The sequence below is a fragment of the Blennius ocellaris genome (genome assembly GCF_963422515.1).
Source record: "Blennius ocellaris genome assembly, chromosome: 6".
Classification (NCBI taxonomy): Eukaryota; Metazoa; Chordata; class Actinopteri; order Blenniiformes; family Blenniidae; genus Blennius; species Blennius ocellaris.
The window spans coordinates 20,762,809-20,788,964 of NC_137655.1; the positions used below are offsets into that span (position 1 = coordinate 20,762,809).

At 42.2% G+C, this 26,156-nt stretch overlaps 1 protein-coding gene across 2 annotated transcripts in view; it reads right to left on the minus strand.

The window, feature by feature from the left end:
- itprid2 (ITPR interacting domain containing 2) overlaps positions 1-26,156 on the minus strand; it is a 42,073-nt gene that overhangs the window by 13,632 nt on the left and 2,285 nt on the right. The window contains exons 2-14 of one of the 2 annotated variants that reach the window (XM_080497685.1): positions 21,036-21,145; positions 19,642-19,794; positions 19,036-19,078; positions 16,852-16,901; positions 16,596-16,649; positions 12,736-12,775; positions 12,521-12,616; positions 10,211-10,270; positions 9,944-10,091; positions 8,743-8,803; positions 3,325-3,432; positions 2,204-2,546; positions 584-785 (exon numbers count right to left, since the gene is read on the minus strand). In XM_080497685.1, coding sequence (XP_080353811.1) covers positions 584-785; positions 2,204-2,546; positions 3,325-3,432; positions 8,743-8,803; positions 9,944-10,091; positions 10,211-10,270; positions 12,521-12,616; positions 12,736-12,775; positions 16,596-16,649; positions 16,852-16,901; positions 19,036-19,078; positions 19,642-19,794; positions 21,036-21,072 — 1,395 coding nt within the window. In that variant the 5' untranslated portion in view covers positions 21,073-21,145. The remainder of the gene's footprint in view (positions 1-583; positions 786-2,203; positions 2,547-3,324; positions 3,433-8,742; positions 8,804-9,943; positions 10,092-10,210; positions 10,271-12,520; positions 12,617-12,735; positions 12,776-16,595; positions 16,650-16,851; positions 16,902-19,035; positions 19,079-19,641; positions 19,795-21,035; positions 21,146-26,156) is intronic. The other variant, XM_080497686.1, reaches the window with a different exon arrangement.

Sequence of the window (26,156 nt, forward strand, 5' to 3'; positions counted from 1 at the left end):
ACCTCCCCGCATTTATATCGACTTTGTTAAACCGTGCACGGTGAAAGCTGCAAAAATCTAAAAATCTAATGTTGTGAGACGCGACAGGCTCTCACCAACACTTTCACGATTTCAGATGGCACTTTTATCCTTTGAGACATTCGGTTAAAAGCCGAAGATGCATACGAACAGTGTATTTCTTATGCACGGCGATCAAATCCCACTGCATGCAGGCCGTCGCCGACGGTCCCCGACTAAAGCTCTTAATCTCCGACTGCTCAGGCCGTGTCAGGCAGAGCATTTGGCTTGAAACTTGTGCCAAAACAAACATGCAGGGGAAAAAAAAGTGTCACCGCAGCGGCTCATGTGACGATGACTGTGATCGTCACATGAGCAGTCGAAACACATTCCCTCCGTATGTGTTTTTGAGGTAAAACAAGCAGAATTTGGAAGTAGCTGGTGAAGTTACCACGCGACCATTTATCTGGTCGAACCCAGCGGATGTTAAACTGGAGTGAAATGCGTCTGGTGCCTCTGACTGAGAGGGCGCATGTTGTTGTGAAAGTATGAATGACTCCATGGGAGGGACCGGATGAAGCCTTACCTCCTCCATGTCGAACGAGTCGGCGTTTTCGATTCGAAGCTGGGCCAGAAGTGGCGGGGTCAGAGTGGGAGGAGCTTTCTCCGGGGTGGAGGCGGTCTGGTCCCGCTCCTCTGAGGCCACCTGAGCGCCTCCCTGCTCTGGGCTCCGAGCCTGGAGGTCTGCCGAGTCCGCCTGACGCTCCGCTTCACTGCTCTGTTCAGGACTGACGGGGGATCAGACATGAGAGACCGTAGCGTTCAGTTCAGGAACATCTCATCAATGAACATTCTTTCCGTAATTCAGTTCAGGGTTTAAATCCATTACGCAAACTGAAAAATAATTCAATCATCATTATTGCTATATATTTTTATTATTACCTTATAAGTTATGAAAATCAAAACTATAATATCTCAAGATAGTATTATATTTTATGAGGTCCCATGCGCTTATTGTTTAAGTATAGAAAACTATTGAATGATTACATAACATTTTTTTATTTTAGATGTGCCTGTATTCCATTCAAGAAATATAGAGCTCAGATCAGGGGTCGGCAACCCGCAGCTCTTTGGTCCCTCCACTGCGGCTCCTTGAGCCTCCGTCCCACTACAGTTCATCCCGGAGGGACGTAAGGAGGCAAGGCCACCCAGAGCGCAGTCCCGCTACAGAGGTAAAATGTAGGCGGGTCGTGAACGACGCAGCGATGTAACGTCATTACGCAACAATAATGGCATGAAGAACGTAGAATTGCGGCTGCAGGTTATGACAGCTGCTCAACTGGTGTCTGAAGCCGGGAGCTTCCTGTACCTTTCACAGTAAAACCGCTGCGCTGCGGAGCGCCGACAGTTCCAGGAGGTTCATTGCAGACTTGTTGAGAGTGACGGCAAATAATAGTGAATTACACAACAACTACAGGACATTGAAAGCCACAACACTCACACTCATGGTTCTAAAAATCCCAGATCTCCCACATTTATCTTCCATTTTAATAATGTATAGCAATAAAGGAGCTGAGAGCTGCAATGCATTATGGGAATTTCTGTTTGTGGTGTTTTAAATGTAATTATTGGGGGTTATGTTAGGTTTGTAGTGTTGGTAATAATTTTGTTGTGTTGTGTTTTTGTTGCTTAGTTCATGTAGTTTAGTTTATTAGTTGTAAGTTGTCAACCAGCAGTGAAGGTTTTGTGTGTCGTGTCCTCCTGGCATGGTCTACCTGTGGGACTGTCAAAATAAAATGTGTGCAGCTCTCTGGGTGTTGTGTTCAGTGGGAAACGGGACCAAACGGCTCTTTGAGCATTAAAGGTTGCCGACCCCTGGCTTAGATACTTCAGCTGTATATTTCTTTTGTTATTACATACCTAATATTACAACACTAGATGTGACTCATTATAACATCACTTTGGTTCCTGAGCTCTTTGGCATCAAGCACTTAGCGGTTTGAGTGAAAGCGTTTTAGTGCCTCATGTGACCTGATCACCTGAAGTTAATGCCGGGTGGAAACGGGCCCAGAGTTTATGGTTCCCTGACCTTTAGCCCTGCATGAAGAGTTTTGGGAACTATCCAGTCTGCCTCCCTGGTTATGACACAGGTCATGCTGACTCCACCCTAAACGCTTGTTGAAGCACAACAACTAACTCCTGCTACCTGTTGTCCGGCGGAGGCTCTGGCTCCGCGTCTCCGCTGCTCTCCTCCGTAACCGTCGCCAGACAGCAGTTGTCCTTCTTCCGGACGGGTTTCTGGCCCCCGGCCTCGGCGCAGTCGGCGGCTTCGCCCTCCTGTTCCGACCCGGCGGGCGCGTGACTGTTCTCCTGCGCGTGATTGGAGACGGCGGGCGTGCGCCCGTTGGGCTGCGAGTCGGGCGAAGCGGCCAGCAGGTTGTGCTTGGTGATGGTTTTTTTCAGGAGTTTGGCGACGTTCAGGGCCGAGTTGCTCTTCTTCAGAGGGGGAGGCTTCTCCTCGCTCCGTCCTTCGTCGCCTCCCTCTGAATCTACGAGAGATACAAAACAGAGAACGGAATAAATAAAAATTATATGGCGCGCTCCTCAGTTTGTCAATAAACCCACAATCTCATGTTTGACAAACATTTTTAAAATAAAAAAATTTTCTGGTTCAATCAATCATAACAGAATGAATAGAAATAATGACCTTATCTAATGTGATGATATACAATTATATTGCATTTATTGAATCAATTAAAAGATATCTGAATAAAGTATTTTTAAAAAACAAACTGTATTCTTTACATCTTTTGACAAAGTGGTGGCATTTCTTCTTCAGTTTTATGATTCTATGTTTTTGAATCTGATTTGTTTTCAACAATACAATAAATATGAAATCATTTTTCAATCAAATCTTCTTTTTACGATTCAAGTTTAATGAATGGCTGAAACTCAGATAAATATTTAATGTAATGACTACAACAATGAAGATAAAATATATTTTATTCTTAATAATTAATACATTTTGTTAAGAGTTTCATTCAATAGATTTTATTTGTTTGTTTTTTCTTTATTTTAACCTCAGATGACCGTCCTGGCCCATCAGGGATTCAAAGTTCCCCCACAGTCAAAGTCCAGATGTAACTGAGGCGATAAGAAGAAGAATATGAACAATCAAAGACAATCAAAGATGCCGCAGTTTAAATAAACTTCCTCTTAATGGTAATTTTGCTCTTTAACAGTCCAGTCAGGATCAGCAGCTGCTCGTGGACAATGGATCTGAATCGCAGGAAGTGAAATGCCCTTGCGGGCGGTTGCTATGGTTACCTTGATCCTTGGAGCTGATGCGCTGGACGGGCTGTCCGGACACTTGACTGTAGAGCTGGAAGAACTCATTAGCAACTGTCGTCAAGACCTCGATCTGACGGAAACGACCTGAGAGAGACGGCAAAAAAAAACAAAAAAGAAAGAAAAACCAGCAAGAGTCACACAGGCCCAAAGTCGACGGACAGAATAAGTTCACAAGTTTTTACCGGGACGCAGCGAGAAGAAGTTTCACAGTTGAAAGAAGGCAGACTTGTGTTCACTAATCTCACACTTCAGGTTCACATTCACACCCTGACGCCGTCCCATTGGCTGAGTTTCACAATAAAACATTCTTCAACTGAAAAATGAAAATAGAACACAAAAGTGCATGTTGGGACTGAACTGGGACGTCATATCTACTCCTCCCTCTTCCTCCTCCTCCTCCTCCTCCTCTTTTGTGGTTATGCAAGCCCAGCTGTCAGTCTCGCATGTAACAGGATGATGACTCTCATACTTTCCTGCCTTCCCTCCTGCGCTCCTCTCCTTCATCGCTTGCTGTCTAAATACCTGTCAGTCTGTTAGAAAACATTGAGCTCTGTCTTCTGTCTGTGGCGCTGCAAACATCCCATCCTCACCTGAAACGCTTCTTCACACATTCTTATCTCAAATCCAGGCTGACAGTTTCCTGTAGAGACGTGCGATTTTAACCATTCCACCTCCATTAAAGGAGAGAAACCTTTGATCGGAGTTGAAAATGACAGTAATTGCTGCGACGGGTGAGTTTAGTTCTATAGAGACATTTTGTAAACACGGGAGGTTTTTACCATCAACACACTTTTAACAATGTTTTTATACCAGGGGATTCAAAATATATACAGTTTATTCTGCAACAGGAGCTTCAGAAACATCTTTAAATGTGTGTTTAAGTATAAATGCAGTGTCTGCTGCACAGCATATCTTTGACGTGAGCTCAGTAAAAATGCAAGCAGAAAATAATCTAAGCCACAAGTTTAGAAGCTGGGAGGAGAGAGAGCGAGAGCGAGAGCGAGAGCGAGAGCGAGAGCGAGAGCGAGAGCGAGAGAGAGAGAGAGAGAGAGAGAGAGACTTCAGACACAACTCAACCTAAACTATTTCATTCTGAAACATTTATGCAAGAATCACACTCCTTCATCGACATCCCCGGCAGGTCTCACTACAATAAATCACATAGGATATAGAGTGCAGTTTAAACTACCCGACATCAATCACACATTTAAAGTTTCTTTTTCTTCCCCCCATTGTGAAAACCTTCATGCTTTTTGAATGCTGTTTGGTAACCCAAAGATGAACTCCAACAGCTGAGCAGGCATACTGATGAAACCAACGAGGGAAACAAAACATTGCCTGAAAGCTTCAAAATTGATGGTCATCTAAACATCATTTTCAATATACGTGTGAATTAAGGTCAGTTGTCTCACATTATGTTGAGAATATACCCAGATTAAGTCTGGTTAGGGCTGGGCTGGTTAGTTTGCATGTTTCTTCCCATGCATGTGGGTTTACTCCAGGTTTTGTCATTTGTTATTTCGCAGTCCAAATAGTTTTCTTTTAATTGGTCACTCTGAAATTGTGACATAATAAACATTTGGTGTGCACATTTGGAGAGCAATTGTCTTGCAGTTTCATGGCCTAAAAAGTGAAAAGAGGATAGCAGGCATTCCAGTGCTGCTGCTGCGGTGAAGAGGCGGTTGTAACGCCTGTCACGTCCTGCATTTTGTACACTTAGTGGTCTCTGGTCCGGCGCTGCGTTCCTGTTCCAGTTGGACCAACACGGCACAGTTTGTTTGGACTGGTGTAAAACAGGCTCCGGATGGCAGCGCTCATGCTTCTTCATATAAACCACACTGACAAGGCAAATGTAGCACAGCTTGTCCTGACCCCAACCCTAATTAAATCTCACGAGCGTAAACACTCCATTTAGATCCATAATTCAAAGATGAGAGAAAGTCAAGAGACGATACCCTTTATGACCGTCTGCTGGATGTGGAAGCACACAAACCTTTCCTGGAGTTTTACTACAACAGTTCGTTTATGCGTCCTTTCACGAAGCAGCGTGCCATTCTGTCATTTCACTCTGCATAGACCGCTGCAGCTCAGAGCAGCCAGCTGCACACAATGATAATGACACCATGTGAGTGCATTTCCTGCTTGCTCAGCATTATTCTGAAGACCCTAAAACAGGAAGTGAGGAATAGGCGAAAAACGACACATGCTCCGTCTTTTTTTTCTCTCTCCCTCCCCTTCCCAGGAGATTCGTTCTGATGGTGAGAACAGAGATTACATAACAAACGACAACATGTGTATGTATGTGTGCATATGCGTGCCCGTGCACGCACGTGCACGTGTCTGTGTGTGTGTGTGTGTGTGCAGTTGTCTGGGATCCAGGGAACCGATGGAACAGTATGAGAATGTTCTGGAAAAGTAAAAAGCTTCCAGGAACCACAAAGACTGTTAAAGGAGCCGCTCATCTAATTCGATCAGTCTGTTTTAAACTCGGGCCGCAACTTCCTTCTATCCATCTTCTGCACGTGATTTTATAAAAATGCAAAGCTGCAAGAGCTGGAGTGTGGATATAGATCACCAAGATGTCATATTAGCACAGAGACCCACAAATGCATTCACACATATTACCTAACGCACACAAAACTGAAGTCCACAGAGAAAACCATGTGACTGCAGGGAGATTCCGCAAACTCCATGAAAAGTTACAACTGACCAGGTACGAAGAAAACAACAAACAAAATAACCAGCAGTTGCTTGAACAATCAATTCACATTCTTAAGAAGGATTTTAGAGCAAGCAGGTCATTTGATGAGAAGATTTGATGGTACATGCGCTCCATAATAATAAATGTTGTGTGTATTTTCGGGTAGTAAACCTTTGTCATTATAAAATGGAGCATTTCAGATTGCATCAGAACAACATCTGGGATATTTTTTTCAATATTAAAACATCTGGTCTCACCTCACAGTGGATATGACCTGGTTTGAGGCATTTCTGTGTTGATTTAACATTTTCTTCATTTGACATGGGTGAGGTTTTTTTTGCACACTCTTTCCCACAAGCGTTCGCGCACGCATTGACACACCAAACGACAAACCTCCATGCAGGAGGCAGCCGAGAGCAGAGCTAAACGGAGAGATGATACGAAGCGGTAAAAATCCCACCACAATAATCCAGCCTTCAGCGAGCTGCAATTAGTGCAGCAAAGTAAGAATGAACACAGAGCTGACCACCAGACTATGGTGCAATCTTATGCGTGAACACATCAATTCGCTCATCGTGTTTTTCTGCCTGGAAGGCTTTGGCAGCGGTGCACGTCGTCGGCCTGCTCCTCTGCTGACTTCGATGACTCACTGAGCTTTGGTGAGCATGCCACCACACACACACACACACTCATGACTCACGTAATTGTTATCTGAAGATAAGAAGGAAACTGGGTCATGATCCTCCTATACACAGTTGGGAAGTAACTGAATGCAGAAGCAGCCACACCTGCTCTGTTAACCTGTGGTGTCTCGGGTTGTTTGTTTTATAGATCTGACTTTCAGGTTTTAATGTCTGTGACAAAAGGATCCATTTTGACCAAAAGAGATGATTGACAGGAAATTAGTTGCAGTCAAAATTACTGGATAAATTCCGGTAATCCGAGGTTCACACAACTATTCAAATATTTGAACAAGCTTTTAATTATTACGGCATTCTGTCTGCATCTGACTTGGGAATGGGACTGACGCCTGCTGGTGGTTGTCAAGAAAATCCTTGGAGCTTCAAAATGTGCAGCTTATTGTGCCGAGACGGCTGCAACAACAGGATGAGACACTTTCTACCAGATCAGCAAAACTGAACACAGTCCAACTGTACAACCCACCAGCTCACATGTCACAGAGTGTGACATATGTGGCTGATGTGTGTGGGGCTCGCCGAGTACGCCGACGTCTTTGCATGGCTGCAGCAACGACTTTAATGTGCAGAAATTTGGTTTTTACTATCAAGGGATCTCAAGTAAAGGAAGATAGTATTAAGTGACCAAAAAGTGAAAGAACAAATTCTAGAACTGGTTTTCAAGAACGTAGTAGAAAATTACATTCTGTTGATATGTGACGTTTGTTACGCACTTCTGAGATATTATTCTCAACATACTTTATTTCTGTTGGTGAATTGGGCTTTGTGTAGTTTTAAACCCAGCTTTTATAGGACATATTTCATGGCGTTTCATTTATTGTCAAACCTACATATGAGAGTCCTCCGTCTCATCTTGAACAAGTGTCGAAGTGTGTTTGAGCGTAGCTTAGCAGTATCCATTGCCATTGGTGTGTGAATGAATGTAGGTGGATGGGTGAAAATGACTGATACTGATAATGTGGTTAAATACACTATAAAGTCCATTCAACACATATTCGATGGACATTATAAGGATCTGTTTGGTTTGGACGGAGCAAAGCAATGTGATGATAATCGAGCCCAAAACATTATTACTCTCGGGTGAATCCCCATGTGAGTGAGGATTTGAGTTTCAACTTTGGAAAAGAAGACAACTTGTCTGAATAAGAAGATTTAAAAACCTATGAATGATATCTTAATGACAATTGAATTTTTGGACATCTCATACATGGATTTGTCATCGGAAAGGATTAATAAAACACAAGAAAATTAATTAATGTGAGTAACTCTGATGTGAACGATATTTTGTCAAAAGAAAGACTGCTCATGGGAGTAGTTGTTGTTGGTGCCAAGACTTAAACTGTCAAGAAGAGAATCAGCCGTGCATGTTTTTAGTGTGTGTAGTGTGTGTGTGTGTGTGTGGGTGTGTGTGTGTGTGTGTGTGTGTGTGTGTGTGTGTGTGTGTGTGTGTGTGTGTGTGTGTGTGTGTGTGTGTGTGTGTGCGCAATTAGCGAGCCAGTACCTTCATGGAAACACGAGTTTGGAAACAAAAAGGGGCCAGGATGTTAGCGGAGCAAGTCTGTGTGAATGTGTGTGTCTTTTGAGGACAAACAGAGCTTTGTCCTTGTTGGCAGTGATGTCCAGGCAGTTGGCAGAACAGCTAAAAAAAACAGCCGAAGGACCCCACAAAACACCACAGTGACACTGGGGACAGGCCACACACACACACACACACACACACACACACACACACACACACACACACACACACACACACACACACACACACACACACACACACACACACACACACACACACACACACACACACACACACACACACACACACACACACACACACACACACACACACACACACACAGAGTTTTCTGAGCTCCACTTTTAGCGCCGAGCTTCTCATCAATAGCGACATTTAGCCCTCCATCTGCAGCAGTGAGGTGATCTCCGGCCAGAACACTGATAAACATGAGAATTGTTGGAGTTGGAGGTACTTACTGGTCAGGGCGTAGTTGGGGTTTTCCAGTTCCATACGCTGCAGCTGAGCTTTTAAGTAAACCTGCAGGTGAATCACAGGAGAGGGTCAATATCAGATCAGTCAAAAAAAAAAAAAGTACAGATAATTAGGTTTTGATAAAAACCTGAAAGAACTAAATCTACGAATTAACGTTTCTATAAGTGCTTAAGAAACAAAAACGATGAAAAGAAATGGGGGCTTCATGTGTGGAGCTTTGGTCTCCTGTGCATAGGTTTCCTGTGAAGTTATTGATCACTGCGTCATCTTCCAATCCCAATGTCGGAGCTTGATTCTTTATCTCACATTGTCCATGTGTTGAAATGCCCTTCAGAAACACATGGAACTAAGATTAATGTACTCAAAATAAACTCCTGGTGCCGCTTTGAATCTTTTACATCGTTTGGTCAGTCCTTTGCAGTAAAAAAAAAAAAAAGAAAAATCCAACCTCAACAGTCCAACATGCATTGTGTTGCAATTCACACACAGCATTTTTGAAGTTAGGAATTTTCAAGTTAAGAATATCCACCACGACAGCCGTTCACATATTTTGGTGCCATGTTGAGAATGTCAGTGTCTGGGCGAAACTAAAGCAGTGTACTTTTCTCTCTCTCTCTCTCTTTTTTTTAACCTCAAACTTGGATCAGGACAAACGAGGAACACCACAAGTGGTCGTTTCTGTTCTGCCACCCAACAACTTCAAACACTTGACTGAAGTAATTAATCTTCACTACTGATGCGCTTATGTGGCTTATTTTCTGTCATGTGGCAACTAGTTCTCTTTCCTAGCATCATTTTTAATAGGCACTTTTCCTCTGTGGTCAAGTCTTTTATCTGATCCATTCAGTAATATTCTGTTTTCATCTTTTTGGGGGCTTGAAATACACTGACCAACCACTTTATTAGGTACACACATTGAACTTCTTATTAACACAAACAATTAACTTACAATAAGCCAATAACACTGTCGCCCCCAACTGTGGATGGATGGATGTATGTATGTATGGATGGATGGATGGATGGATCTAAAGCTTTTCCCTTATAATTAAACTCGTACGTGACAAAGTTGCTTCAAAACATTGCAGTCTCTTTTAATGGGAGAAAACATCTTGGAGAGATGAAGGGACAAGCAGCTCCATCCCCTGAGCCGACCTTTGTTTGGTGCCACACTGTTGCCATGGTTACCTTAATGTCGATGCCTCGCGCCAGTGACGAGTTGTTGAAGAACCTGGAGGGAATCTTTGCGTTTAAGTCGGGTTCTTCTAGGCCAAAACCCAGATTGAAGAGGATCTCCTCAGGGTCCTCCTCGTACAGGTCCAGCAGCTCGGACACACTGCAGACACACACACACACACACACACACACATATCCGAACAGGTGGTTAGTCCCTCTTATAGCTGGTTAGTCAGTTAGCTGGTGAGTTAGACCGCTGGTTAGTTTAGTAAGGCTAACCGCAGGGTAAGAAGGATCTCCACTGGCTGCTCGTCTGATTGCTCCAGCTTCACTGAAACACTATGAAAACACAAACATCCAGTTAGTACTTCCTACACACGGCTTCCTGGCTTATCTGTCAATGAGGCGGCTCGTCGGCTTTAGTTACTGAGGGAGTTAGAACAGTTTGACCACTGTGAGGGAAAGAATGCTTCCACCTGGGCACAACAACACTGGAAAACAAACAAAATGGGATTCTTTTAGGTTCAGCTGCAAACTGCTGTACAGACTTCTCTTGTGCAAACACTCCTGTTGCATCAAGCAGAGAAAATGGTAGTTGAATCGCCATACATTTGTGCCGTTTTGCTCTATACGACAGAGGACTCTTGCAAATGGACACTGCAGTGTCCAATAGTGCAGTATAATGTGCCGCCTTTCTATTTCCTCCATCGTCCCATGAGGAGTCCAGGTCAACACACAAACAAGAGGAGAAGAAATTCTATCCTACACAACCCCAGAGGATGCACCAAAGCCCAGTCACACACAACTGGCCATCTACCACCAAGGGATGACCCCACCGGACGCTAAACCACTGATACGTCACCAACAATAAGACCACACTTATCTGTCCTTTTCAAGCACAATGGCGATCTGGAAACCAAACGGTTACGATAGAGCGGTGGCACTGTGAGCTGCGATTATTCTAACCAACCAAATAGTACTTTATGGAAGTCTGATTCCAATAGTCCTCATTGTAATACAAATCTTTTATAATTCGGTAAAGCAAAGAAGTTTCCAAAGTCAGAGAAATAATCTTTCACATATTTTTTTTTTTTTAAGAGTCGTGACACAGACATGCAGCGAGTGAGACATTTTATAATTGTAAATATTGGGTTAGTGCTGCCGGCAGCTTAATGAAGCTCTTATATGACTACAGGAGAGTGGCTGGTAAATATGAGGCTCACACCAGTAGCAAAGGATTACATGCTCCCTTGCGTCTACTGAATCACACGGCTTACAATAACGTCAATGACACAGGGAGGGAACAAAATAAAGTAAATAGCATTCACAGTAAACACACAACTAACCACAAAACTTACCAAACGCAGGCTATATAGTTGTTGTTTTTTTAATGATTTTTACAAATTATAACAGCAGCAGAGAAGTGGGAAGAAAAAGGTAGAAAGCAGCTGGTGCTAACAAAGAAAACGTGGATGTGTAATCTGATTGATCAGTGGTTCCTGTTCGCACCACTTGAACCAGAGATTTGTTATGGGGCCCCGAGGCTTCAGTTCTCTGAGGTGAGAGAAAACCACCATAAGAGACTTTTTGAAACCAGACCTTGGACACAGGCTGGCGAGTCGCTGTAATGTTTCAGCAAACGAGAGATAGGAGAAGGAGCCTATGAGATTCAAACTATTGGATTATTGTAGAGCCATAGTTTCATTTGCCTGAAGTTTTTATCCCGTGATTAAATGGTAAATAGATTTCACTTGTATAGGGCTCTTCCACTACGCAAGTCGGCCCCAAAGTATTCACACACACACATTTACACACCAATGGAGGCGGCCACCGTGCACTGGGAGCAGTGAGGGGTTCAGTGTCTTGCTCAAGGACACTTTGACATGTGGAAAGGCCTTTAGCTCGGACAAAAACCAGAAAACCTCTGATTACAAGCTTGCTCTACTGTCCGATAATATTCATGATATTCTGACAATAGTGCACGCCTCTAAAATCACATGGTGTCAGAATCAATACATTTCTTCAACTAGATGTCTCTTTTTGAAGAAGCAATTTGCAGTGGTGCTGCAGTGAAAGGCATTATATTGAGCGGTGCTTTGAAAATGTTCGCCACCCTATTCACACGCCCTGTGGTTGTAAAGTGAAATCTTAAAAATTGACATATAATTAAAGAAAGCTGAAGACTCCATGTAAAACTGATCATTATCCATATTTGAAAAGGCAGATTATGTAACACAACGGCTGACTCACTTCAGACTGTATAACTGCACCTACTCAAGTGGTATGAATGCTAAATATGGGGCGGGATCCATAAGCGGTATCCATAAGCTGCCACCTTAAACCAATCTGGGAATACAATGAACTTTACATGACCAGCTTGCAGAAGCACTGCACAAAGACAGCTGGGTGTGTGACTATCGGCACTGGTATTTTCAGGTTTGGGTGCAAAGGAGTCCAAGAATCATTAAATTGTTTGGGAGATAGTAACAGCCGCCTGTGTCCGTGTCTCCCTCCACCTGAGACGGCCGTGTTACTTTTCCCAGAAAACTCAAGAGTTTTAACGACTGAGGGCAGACGGTGTGAACCGACCTGGACACGGTGCTACTCTTCCCAGAGCCAGTGGAGTTCATACTTCTGCCACTCTCCTTATACTGGCTCCTCTTCTGATCCGCCACCAGACCAAAGCTGCACAAAGCACACAGAAATCAGCAGGTACAGATGGTGTTGACATGAATTATCATCGAGCTGCAGCTCTTTTTTTTTCTTAAAACTTCATTCAGAGAGTAGATTCAAGGAAAACTCACCAGGATTCAGTTTTGTTGTTATTGGATAGAAGATGGTTTGCTGTAAAGGGGAAAAAAACAAAAACAAAAACATGGTTAAGGATACTGGCCTTCATAAAACCAGCACTCAGCAGTGAATTAGGTGTGTCACCGGCAGTCTGTTACTTATTAATCAGTCAGCAAATTCTCAGACTGGTTAAGGAAGCATTTAGCTCTTCAAAACGAGAAAAGCAAAAAAAAAAACTACATCCGATTAGCGCCTTATAGGAAATCATTTAATTTAAATATTACCATCCCGGTGTTTTGTTTAAGGAAATTTAAGAAATTATAGAAATCTCAAACATTCTAGAACTCTTAGAAATACCAGAGTTGAACAGAACTGATTTTCTAATGATGTTCTGTGACGATCTTTAAATCCATCAATGTGAGTTTGGAAGGAGCAAAGAGAAACGTGATTGTTATCAGATATGGTCACTTGACCAATAAAAGGTCCACTTTGAAGCCGTTTGTAGGGAGCAGAGGTGAGACAGATAGAGAGTAAATAAACAGTGAAAAACATGATGAAAAAAAAAAAAATCCTCCTGCGAGTTTAACCATCAGACAAAGGAATCTGTTCGTCTGCTAATCGGTAACAACTCGTGTTGCAACCTTGGAAAAAGGTCACCATTCTTCCTGTGAGATAACCCAGAGCCATCAACCTGCTTTGAGGTGTGACTCTTGTTTTCTTTTCCATTTCACAAGAACCGGTTGAGACATGTCACCCTGCCACCATCCTCGTGTGAGTGCGTGTCTGCATTTTACTCTCCATTTCAGGAGAATTTCTTTGAATCGCTAAATGTTTTTTTTCCCTTCTCTGACAGAGAGCGGGATTAAATGACAGAATGTGACTAAAGCGCACCTCCTTCACTGATTCACTTCCATTCAATTCATCACGGACCATTTCATTTGCTAATTCACTTCCAGCCTGTTCACCCACTCACTCTTAAATCCCTGCTTATCCTGCCCCGGTCGTGTTTGCCATTATTACGGCCAGTTGGTAAGTGCTCATACATGACATGTGCAAGCCGCAGTGGCTGCTGCTTCTGTCAAAAAGATTTACAGAATAATTGAAAAGATCACTCTCATCATAATTAGAGCACTTACTGTCAGCGGAGCAAACACTCGCGTTTGCTTCAGTTTCCAAGGAAAACACTCCGATCCCACAACTCGGCTATTATGATTTCAGCGCAACTTCACATTTGTTCATACACAGCCACTTTAACATGGGAAAGTCACGAGAAGGGCTGTAGGAAATGTCATATTGTGGTAAAATAACCCAGTAATGATCGGACAAAAACCATGATTGGAATATATTTTCCTGATAACGTCCATTTTTGTTCCACACTTAAATATTTCATAAAATGTATGCGTTTCTCTAAAAGACAAATGTTTGCGGACATTCAGTTAACAACACAATAATAATTGTTTCTTGAATGAATCATGCTTTAACTTTTTTCATTCTATTGTTTGGTCAGATTTAAAGGGACGGACCACCGAGAGGTCCAAAATGACCATATCATCAGAATTACATTAATTGACACCAAACAAAGCCGATAGAAAACATCAACTGCACATTTAAACACCAACACAATACTTGTATGTATACTATAATCGTGCAAAATGTCACAATCAGCTGGTAAATTATTCCTTAACTCTATTATGGTAGTTAGTCAGCGTTTAAACTAAACATGTTACATGCTGGGGATTCATACCACAGACCTCTGGAGAATCACCGTATCAGTGTATGAGCATAAAACTGTTTCTTTGCTTTCTGGTAGTTTTTAACATTCTTAGTCATCGTCAGTGTGGGAGTTATGGTTATGAGAGGTATGCGTGCCGAATCCCCTTCATTGTGTTAAAGATGGAGACCTGTGGATGTTGTGGTTGTGTTTGTTTTCAATCAGGGCATGGCCAAAGAAAAACACAACTTTTTTTTTTTTTTCTGCAGCACAATAATCTTTGTTACACTGACTGCAATCTGCCCACGCAAGTGTTGCAGCACTTAAGAAACTATTCGTGTGAAACATTTTCAGTGTCTCAGCTGTCGGAAAGAAAACAAAGAGCGAGTAAACTGCCATTCAGTTGTGAACTGGACGAGCAGCTGCCTTCAGCTGTCGGCCCTGTGTTTGCATAAAATTAGAAGAAGTCGACTTCGTGTGATGAAAAAGCATCGCACGAAATGCACGCGGGTCAGTGCGCGTCAAATCAGATCTACGCAAACTGCGGCGACTTTCTCTGTCGACTAATTAGCATCCTTTCAGACCCAGATTCCACCAGCTGACCTGCGACCACAAACACACGCGCTTCAAAGAGAACGTCATCACAGGCTATTGTGCACCCGGCAACAAATACACCCTCTCGCCATCGGCACGGCCGCCGGCGTGTTCACGGTAGATGACGGGAATTTGTAAATATACACAGGCTCATTTACACATTGGGGGGGGGGAGTCAGTCATGCATGCAGTGTTGCTTCAACACCTCTGCGACTGTTGACTTTTCCCTCTGGAAGAATGAAGACTGAAGATGAAGCACAAGATAGTCTGTTGAATCGGCGCGGCCAGTTTCTTTGCCAGACGTCCGACCCTCATTTTACTCCCGTGGGACTGAGCCCATTTAATTAAAATGCACACAAGCAGCTAAATAATTAATTATCAACATATCACAGTCAGTCCTTAAAAGTCTTTAGCAAAGCAAACCATGAATGTGTTCCTGAAAGGTTTGCGGGATTTTTCTTTCAATCCATCAACGCTCAAAATGAAAGGCTCCTAAACACTGGGTTGCTGGGTTTTATCAGCGTTATCCAGTAAACTACACTGCCAAAACGGCTTTATAGACGTCGTCTCCATACAGCAATGTTGCCTTCGGGAAACATGTCAATGAAGCAAAGCAGTCATGATGTTGTGTCGCGTTCCACATAAACGCAAGATTATCTCGGTGGCAAAACCACCATGACAGCAGACATCTTTGAACCAATCTCATAAACAAGATCACATATCAAAGAGATCAACCGCCGGCTGACTGAGAAGACCTTTAGAGACGCCTCCCAACACATTTCCCAGTTGGAGCAAGCCTGATTGAAAATAAAAAAGATTTTCATCAACCCCCTGCAGAGTTTCCTTCGTGGTATTAAGTCTTGCAAACGGCTTCACTCTTGTCACCTGAATCGTTTCAAGTCTGCAACCAAACATGAATCCAGCATGACAAGATGTACAGAACTCCAAGCTTCCATTACTTTAGTTGCTGAATTTTATATAAACAAGACCGATAATGGCTGTAAATGGTTTCTTTTATGTGAGCACGTCCTCAAGACAGTTCAGAGAAACGGCCAAAACCACAGGAATTCCAGACTGGTCGCGATTAGTGAAGCAACAAGCATTTTCGTCAAAAAACGCATGTGTTATGTCGTAGGAACTGATACAATTATGTATCCTCATACGACCCTGCTTCTTTGGCTATGAGCGGAGATATACGAAAGCATCATAAAATATAGGGAGACATTAGAAAACAGGGGCTTTCATCATTTAATTTACCACACTCAGCGCCCACATATGATCAGGAAAAGGTGAGCTTTTCCGCTTTTAATAGATTTAAGTCTGGCGTCACTGAATTTATTGACGCTGAATCGCATCCATCTTGACGTCAGCTCTTCCATATCAACCTTCACATCAGACTCTCTCATAGAAAACAAAGGGGTGTATCAAAAAATGTCATTGTTAGTCTGAGTTTGCCATACGCTTGAAGTGTCCGTCACTCACTATTAAACTATATAAATACAGGAAACCGGGAACAATGAGCAGAGATGGCTAATCTAGTTTGCATTGCGAGTTTTTCTCCGAACTGACCTTCAGCGCCCAGTGAAAGGTCATCTTCAAAGCTGCAGCCGTTCCTCAGCACTCCTGTTCACACACAGTGTCCAACGTTAGGAAAGATCTCAAGTAAGACAAAGGCCACTGATGTAATGCGATTCTAACTTTATTAAAACACAAGTTGTTTCTCGTTTGGAGTGGGGCTATGTATGGAAGACTCAAGAATGGATGTGGTGGCAGCATCTTAAGAAGTCCATGCGAATCAAATCAAACCACGCAAAATGTGGATTACCTTTGTTCGGAGGAGGACTCTGATCATCTAGAGAGGCTCCGAGGGGGGTCCTGCAGGCAAAAGGAGACGTTAGAAGATTCCATCAAACCATCACATCAGAGACACCAGGTCGTCACTTAAACAGCCTCAAACAACGAGTGCAGACGAGGTCGGTTACACAAACTCACCTGGATGTGTCAACCGGTTTCACACATACATCTTTACTAGTGCTCATCAACGGGTTCCTTCTTAACTACGGCAGGAAACTCTGAAGACCTCTGGAGCACTGACGCTACCGCCCCCACCCCGGTGAAGATTTAGGCAACACCTCTCTAAAATGCTGGCGACTCTACAACCAACTAATACCGACGCCCGTTCAACACACAAGACTCATTGCATATTTAAGACTGGCTTCAAGTAAATAACCAATCCACGGCTACTGACCCGATGACGCAACACAAATCTCGGTTGGTCATAAAAATACAGCAGAATACACCAGCTCACTTACACTGCATAAACCACGTCAGAAGTTAGTAAAGTTGAGGTAGAACTTGGACGAGCACTGCAAGTAATACTTCCAAGCTGATTGACATCATCTTCAAATGTAACTACCAGGGGGTTAATAGACTGGATAACAGGTCCAGTTGCTTGGTCGAGTCCCTACGACGTCAAAGCAAAGGATTCCAGGCTCACTGCAAGTCAGACCAAGATAAAATACCTCCAGCCAAATGGACCTGTCAGGAATAAAGTAAAAATCCAAGATCAACTGCAATCAAATGTTAGTAAACCAGACTAACGTCCAGCCATGCTCACGCTCAGTAATCCCAGATTACGCCAAGAGTCAAATAAAGGCTAGCTGCCTTTCGGGCTACATCTCTGCAACCTGCCTGGCAAAGTGTCAGTACCCCAGGCGAAGTACTAAGTCTCAGTCTAGTCTAAGTAATCCAGGCTTTGCCTTTCAGGCTCAGTACCTGTCAGACCACACCAAGCCACGAAGTCTGTGTCAGGTCAGGGTCAGGTAAAAGCTACGAATCTCAGTCCAACTCCTGGTCAGGCTTTGTTCTTTCGTCAACTACTGACCTGGACTACATACCCCAGTTTCTGGAGCATAATCCTAGATGTAGTCTACTGACCAGACTAGTTGTCCCGGGCAAACCAAGCTGACAGCCCAGGCTAGTGAACAGCAGTGAGGTGGTGGGTCTGAGCTGTGGTCTGCAGCCGGACCCTGGAAAGTCTGAGCTGTTACACAACCTGCAGCTCTTATCAATGGGACAAACTTCACGCCACTGTTCCACACACACACACATACACACACACACATACACACACACATACACACACACGGGGGGGGTTGTGTAACTTTGCGCAGCCGCAATGTTCAGTATTCCTCCCACCGTCTACCAGAAGCCATGTTGGCTGCAGGCCCCTGCCCTGCAGCTGTTGCTATAGTAACCTGTGATTCACATTGTGCCGGTAAAGTTACCGCGGTGATGTTGCACAGGGCGGGTCAGAGTGCTGTGTCGGGCTGAGTGACGGTGTGAAACTGTGTGTGTGTGTGTGTATGCGTGCGTGTGTGTGTGTGTGTGTGTGTGATAACAGTGTTGACTCAGCAGTAGGAACCCCTCCTCTGTTTACTTTCTCTTTTCTGCCTTTCTTTCCTTCTTCTGTCAACGTCTTCCTGCACCTTTCTTCCCCTCTTTATGAGCGGCCTCCATGCTCAACGTCGCTGGGCATTGTGAGTGTGTGAGAGCGCGAGTGTGTGTTGGTCGTGCCTTGGCTCGACGTCAGTGGCTGATAAAACCACTCCTAAACACACACACACACACACACACACACACACACACACACACACACACACACACACTGCAGAAACACACCAATTAACCAGTGAGCGAACCCAGCTAACTGGTCCAAGGCAAAAACCAGTCAGTCAGGATATAAAGGGCCACAAAAGCTGGGTGTCAAGGATTTCAGTCATATTATTATGGGACTTTCCTCAATATCATCCTGTATCTGTGTCAACCACTTGTATAATTTGATTAAACTACAATCAACCTGCAGTAACTTGAAGCTTGTCAGAGCACAGATTCACCAAAACGGCTGCAACCGCTGTGCCCCATGCAAGAGGTAGAAACAGGGCTTGAAATTTTTTTTAAATAAAAACACTGACATAACCTTTTAATCTGGAGTGAACGAATACTGTACCTGCATTCAATCAGCCAGCTGGCGATCTTGCTCGGATTGTGCCCTGACAGAAACATAAACATAAACTTGTTTAAACAGATGCTGTGCAGTCATTACAACACGTGACCGATCAGACCAATACAGTCGCGCCAGATGTCGAAATCCGGCTCTCGATAGCTCAGCAGAGCATTCGAAGGAGCACTTTTGATCATTAAATGATCCACATCCAGCTCCTGTTGGAATCATTGCGACTGCAAATGGTGGCGCACCCAAAGGACACGACCGGTGAAACCTGTCGGGCATTCTGCCACTGGGATAAAAATAGTGTCGCGGAATCAGGTCACTTCTAAACAGTCTAAAGTCATTTTCATTTTTCAGATCAGTGACTTGTTATAGCTGTACAATCAATATGCGCGAGTCCACAACATATACTTTAGATTACAGAAGCACTCTATTGAGTCGTGGTAACGTTGACCACCACGTCCAGAGAGGGTCGTGAGAAAACCCTCGCTTCATCAGAACAAAGTCCCCCAGTTTGAGTCTGGGCTTCGGTGTGGAGACTTTTAGTTTGTTTTCTCAGGTAAATCGGAGTCCACGGAGTAGATCGGAGCTTCAGCTCAGTCTGACCTGGTTCCTCGGAGGGCCTCTGTGCGTCCCCGATGCTCTGGCTCCGCGGGGGGCCGTGGGGTTCTGGTTTGGACTCCTGCCAGATGGAGTCTCTGCTCTGAGCCCAGGCCTGGCGCCGCAGACCGGCCATACTGACCGGCTTCACTCTGACATCTGAGGAGCAACAAGGTGGTCAACTTAGCAACAAGTTCACCTCTAAGAACAGTCTCCTGAATGAAACTCAGACGCGTGTCCATTTTATATTGTTTTATACCTATTTTATAATTTCTTAGCTAATAATTGTAACAATTTATCTGCTACTTCATGCATTAATCTATTTCATAGCTGACATTTACAACCATTGTTACTTTCATTTCAAACCCTTTTTGAGTCGTTTATAAATGATTATTTCAAATCTTAATGCCAACATGGCAATGCAGATATTTTCAAACCAATTTTTGCATTTATAATCATATTATATTACAAATTACATCTATAACAAGCAGCGAAGAAAAAAAAATATTGAAAAAAATATTAATAAGAAATTGAAAATAAAGAATATAATCTGAAGCTGAATTACACCAAAAACGGTACAGTTGACACCAAGGATATAATTGCTTCTTTAATCCAGAGGATAATATTACAGTCTTTATACAGACTGCTGAATTTCAAAAAACTTTTTTAGAGGAGTTTAGACTTACTATTTTGTAAATATTTAAACAGTATTTCTGTTTCTGTTGATGTTTTTAGTAATACATTTATGCATTTAATCTGTTTATTAAATTCTAGCGTATTTGAAGTATCAGAATGTTAAAAGTTTATAATTTGTTACGTCAAACTTTGTAATTCAATCGATTGTCCACCTTTAGCAACGTATGACCACTTCATTCTAATCCAATTTCTTTTTTTGTCTGGTCATCAAACTTTTAGCGACATATTCAAATTACTAATACGTCACTTTGACTTTGCATTCTATTTTTACTTGTTTGTAATCTTTGGCAACGTACCTATACTCGTGTTCTATTGTGTTTATATTACGGCTTTTCTATCGTTACTTTTACATATTTTACTAGTTTGCAAATATTCAGATGTAAAATGTTTGCGCTCATTATCTTTAGTTCTGCGTTTTTTTCTATTACTTTCAGTTATTTATTCAATCCATTCTTCCATTACTTTTGGAAACACATTTCCTTATTGTGACTTGAAGCTACTTATTTACTTTGGCTTTGCATTTTCCCCCCAATTTATTTTCTACTTCAGTCAAAACGTAACTGTTCATTAAATTCAGCAACAACTTCTCCATTCCACCCACAATTTTTGTTCTCCTCCGAGGCCACGGTTTTAAAAGGTTTCCCCATGTCCAGTGATGTCCATGTATCGCTTTTAATTTCAGCCGTTTGAAACGAGGAACTCACCAGGAGCAGTGTTCGTCTCCAGAGCTGCACCTTCCATCCTGGTGATTCACGCCGAGGTCAGTCAAAGATGACCAACAACTCTACAGCAACATCAGCAGCAGATAATGAACCTGCAGACAGAGACAGGAGGACCTTTGTTATGTTAGTGAAATGGGAGGTAAACTAAAGACCTTTCAGGAATACATACAATGCAATATGCAGCTATTTACTAATGTGCTCATGCAACACAGGAGCCATTATCAGGGACTGAGGGAGGTGGCAAAGACACAATCAAATTATGAGGATTACACAGCAGGTCAGATCAGGAGAAAGACATGAGGCCATTTTGAGGAATTTGTCAACTCATTTTGAATCACATTGCATTACAATGTAATATCCCAGTTCAAAGCTAAAGTCCCTTTCACAAGGACAACAGGAAACACAGTTTCAAACATGATCTATTTCCGTTTTACCAAAACTCTGTGACTCACTAAAGGAGCCTCCTTTTTAAAGTGATGTGCGCCTTTTCTTAATGCTGCGTTGAGACAGTCTATGAGTAATCGGCGTACGTCAGGAGCTCTGTAGAAATGGCTTGAGTCAACTCTCCAGAGCTCGTTTACTTTACCTGCTAAGTTCTTCTACCTCTCAACAAAACAGAGATACGAAAACACCACCTTTCCTTTCGTATATCTGAAACATCACCTCATATCAGGTCATTTATCCCACATTGAGCTTCATGAACATGAATGAAATTGGAAGAAATGGTGAAAAGGCTTCGTTGCCAAGCCTTTTAAAATTGACGGTGTACATGAATCATTAACAAAACACTGAATTTGAAATAATCGCAGGACCCGTGACGTCATCGGGCCACTGAGCTACACACCTAAAATTTCTTTGACAAATAGTTTGAACAGTCATTGGCCGGGAGGAAATGAAACGGCAAAAGAGTTCGGTGGTGAAAAGAGAAGTTGAGACGTGGCCTTTTATTATTGATGACCGAGTCACCCATACCAAGACCAGCTACCACACACACACACACACACACACACACACACACACACACACACACACACACACACACACACACACACACACACACACACACACACACACACACACACACACACACACACACACACACACACACACACACACACACACACACACACACACACACACACACACACTACATGGCTGAGCTGAGCTCAAAGGTGAGTTGATAGATAACATGAATTAATAGCTGTCATGCAAAGAGGACAATCTACCATGAACCATCACTTTATTGAATATTACCTGTAACAGATAAAATTCTCTGGTTCAGGTATAAATACAACAGAACTTACAATCACTAAATTAATAGTAGACAGAGGTCTCATTTGATTTTTCTTTCATTAATGATGCACACAGTATAAATGTAATAACTTTCCCATGGCGGTTTCATCAATCACATAGTATGACTGTCTCCTCAGTGTTGCTTTAAAGCACATTTCTTTAAGCTATTTTGGAGTTTAAATCTTTACAAGAAGGCCATCGGGAATTAATTCATTATTTTTCTCTGGAATCACACATGATCAGTTGCTTCTTCAGTTTATAATATTCTGCTGTTTATCCACTTCAGCCCGTAAATAGACACATCATCACACCAAACCTCTGAGAAAGTGTGTAAAACTGAAAGGGTTATATTCTCCTGAAAAGACTGGATTATTTACCACTACTGTGTAACAAAACAATGCATCACTTCAAAAAAGAAAGAAAAGAAAATACACTCAATCTGACTGACTGACACTTATTGGTGTTAGTTTAAAAACAGACACTGTCACTGATCAAGTAAATAAATCGATCAGGGAAATAAATCGATCAGGGAAATAAATCGATCAGGGAAACTCAATGTGAAGAAGAGATGCTTCGCTAAAGACCAAATAAGAAACCCTGCAAAGACAACATGCATCTACATAATTAGCACAACTATTTTTCCCCCCCTAGATTCTCATATTACCTTCAATTTACCCGTGTTAATTTAGAAGAAAACACTTGTCCAATAACAGGGTTAACGTCATTAATTTGAGGATTGCGGCAGGTTGAGGTTGCCTCAAAGCACAGACCATTATATGGTGTCCATGTTTTCACGACACTGCTTTTGAGGGGTGGAGCAAAGAGACAATTGTGTACATTTTAGATAATGTACATATGAGGATTGAAGACTGGCTTTGGAAATTTACAGCCCGACGACCTTCAATTGGAAAATGCTTGTGTGTATTGTTCCTATGTGGTCCTGCTTGAAAACCATTTTTTAAAATGTTGTCCAATACTTGATGAAACAGTTACTCTCTCCATATTATAGATTATTTACTATATATATATATATATATATATATACACCATAATATTCACTCCATACAAATATGGTCACTTCCTATGAGGGGTTCAGGAAGTAACTGTTGTCTTGTGATAGCATTGCGCAGACAGCTGGAACAAGAATCATCTAAATCGAACTCCTCCAGAACACACGCACACAAATATAGAGCTGAAAATGCTCAGTTCACGTTTCACAATATGCCGATTGAACGGCGGTGATGAGTTTTCCATGCTTTTATGCATGTAACCAAGTAGAAGCTCAACTGATTGCTCTAATTACTTCACGGCGAGCAAAACATCAAGGACGAATACAAGAACAAAGCCAACAAACTAAACAAGGGGCAAGAGGAAGAGCACAGTTATTTAATATCATGCAGGCCGAATAACAAGTAAAGCAGGGAGGTCAAAGTCTGCAAGAGGGTGGAGAGGAAGAGGAGGAAACCAGAGGAGTGTGCAGTCAAATCCAACTGGGAACGTGTGAAACAGGAAACGAGTGTTTAGAATAAAGAACAGAACGACTTCCTGTCCGAGGGGGGAGATGGAGCAATGGGGTGGGGTGGGGTGGGGGGGATTTATTTTTAGATTCCTTTTACAAATCCAAAACAAACTGGAATGCCAGAAAAACAACAACAGCACACAGACGGCTGACAGCGAGCGACGCCGCGGCTTCTTCAACAAACGTCGGCAGAACTCGTCTGATCAGCAGCGGCTTTCGCCCTCTGAGTCGTCTTCAATCAAACACCTGAAGAGGCGTCAGTGTCACACCTCACCTCACCCTCACCCTCACCCTCACTCTGTCACTCCCACCATCACATTGAATAAAACGAGCCCGAGAAGTTGAGCCAGCAGCTCAGAAGTCGCTTTGGGAATCGGCTTGTTCCAAACTTTAACACACTTTCATCAAATCAATGATGCGGTTGCCGTGGAAACAGAGGCACAAACATTTAGAGTCGTATTGAAACTGGATTATCGCCCATCCTGTTCATCACTATCCTGATTTACCTTCATTTGCTCCATTTACAAAATTAGCCAGGAGCTATTCTGATATTCAAATAAATTTAAAGATATCCAGCTTCCTTTAGCCAATGCAAAACTAGAAAATATTTGTAAAAAATAAAAACAACCCAACAACAACATACTAACACTGCTAATTTGTGGACTATTTGTTGGAGGAAATTAAAACATTTTAGGCTGTATCACAAACATTAACACATAAAAAAAACACTTTTTAGTAAAAATATCCAACCTGAATAAGTTTATTTGCAACCCTGATCATAAGCAATAAGGATTTTTATAATATCGCCAATTTATATGGAAAATAAATTGAAGATGTTTGATTGACTCATGAATGAACTTTTAAGTAAAGTTCCAAACCTCTAAAAGAACATTAAGGACTTAATTTCACCAGGTAGTTAATGCAGTCATCTACATGCTGCAGAAGCGTAAAGTTGACGTTAAAATCTTTTTGTATTTACTCCAATTTGTAATTGAAAAGACTACATCAGTAAAAAAAAAAACAATAAAACAAGAATTATTTCTAGTAATCACTGACTATTCAGCTCATCTGTTCCACATTTACAAAGCAAAAAAGGGAGCTATTTTGTTTCCAGCATGCAGAAACACGGGATAAACTATTCGATCTCTCGACCACAAAACAGAAAACACGCTCAACTGTATTCCTCTAAACCTGCATGGAGCGATGCAGAGCTGCGACCGGTGACACTGTGAAGTCAGAGGATTAAATATGATTATGAGGGTTTCAAAGTATCACTTCAGCGTGGAGAAGTAACTGATCTTGACCTCATAAAACTGCCCTGAATTTTACATAAGCCATTGTAAATCTTCCTTCTGCCCTGATGGAATGAGCTGTTTAGGAATGCACAGACTATCTGTCCCCCGGCCTGCAGGCGGACTGTTGAGTTCACCTGTCCACCGTGACACAGAGCAGATGCGGCGGTTCCCCCGGTGTGACGGCGAGGCATTAAAGGTCGCCACATTTTGGTGATGAAACACATCAGGCAGCAACGTCTCTTTCCTTTGACAAACATTTGATCTGAATATTCGAGTGCCGGGTCAAAGCCTTGACCTCTCGCCTGGGGGACACAGGTTCAAATCCCTGTAGGGTTTTATAAAACTATTTAATTCTACAATGCAAGTTGAAATGAACAGAGCAACATGAATAACATAGTTTACATGCAATACGCTCCAGACTTCACCAAACAAAAGGATTATTTAAAATTCCCTGCAGAGGTTATTGCTCTCATGGATTTGTTTTACTTGACAAAGAGTATAAAAACCTTATTGTACAAAATCATTAACATCAATGAAAATGTGCAAAAGGATGGTAGCAACCAATAATGTAACAATTTTGGCATTTTTCAATGTAATAAAGCCAATAATGGGATAATTTGCTAAAAGCATATGAAGATATTTGATCTATTTTCTGAATAAACTGTTGCAAATGATGCTATAAGTTATTACATGATTGAAGTAGTATTACAAATTCCTTTCAAAATGTAATAACTGCAGCCAACAATGTAACAACACATAAATAGAGCTGCATTTCATGGAAATAAAAGCCGTCTTTGCAGGTCTTGTGCAGTATTTCTGTTGAAAATTAAGTAGAGTGGATGGGATAGTTGTCATATTTATTCAGTGAGGAAACTAAAATATTATGGTTGTAAAAAATATTTCATAATTTTATTACGTCGCTGCTAAGTCCTTACATTATCGGCTTTATTACATTCAGAATAGTAAAATTATAATTACACTGGTTACTACAAGGAT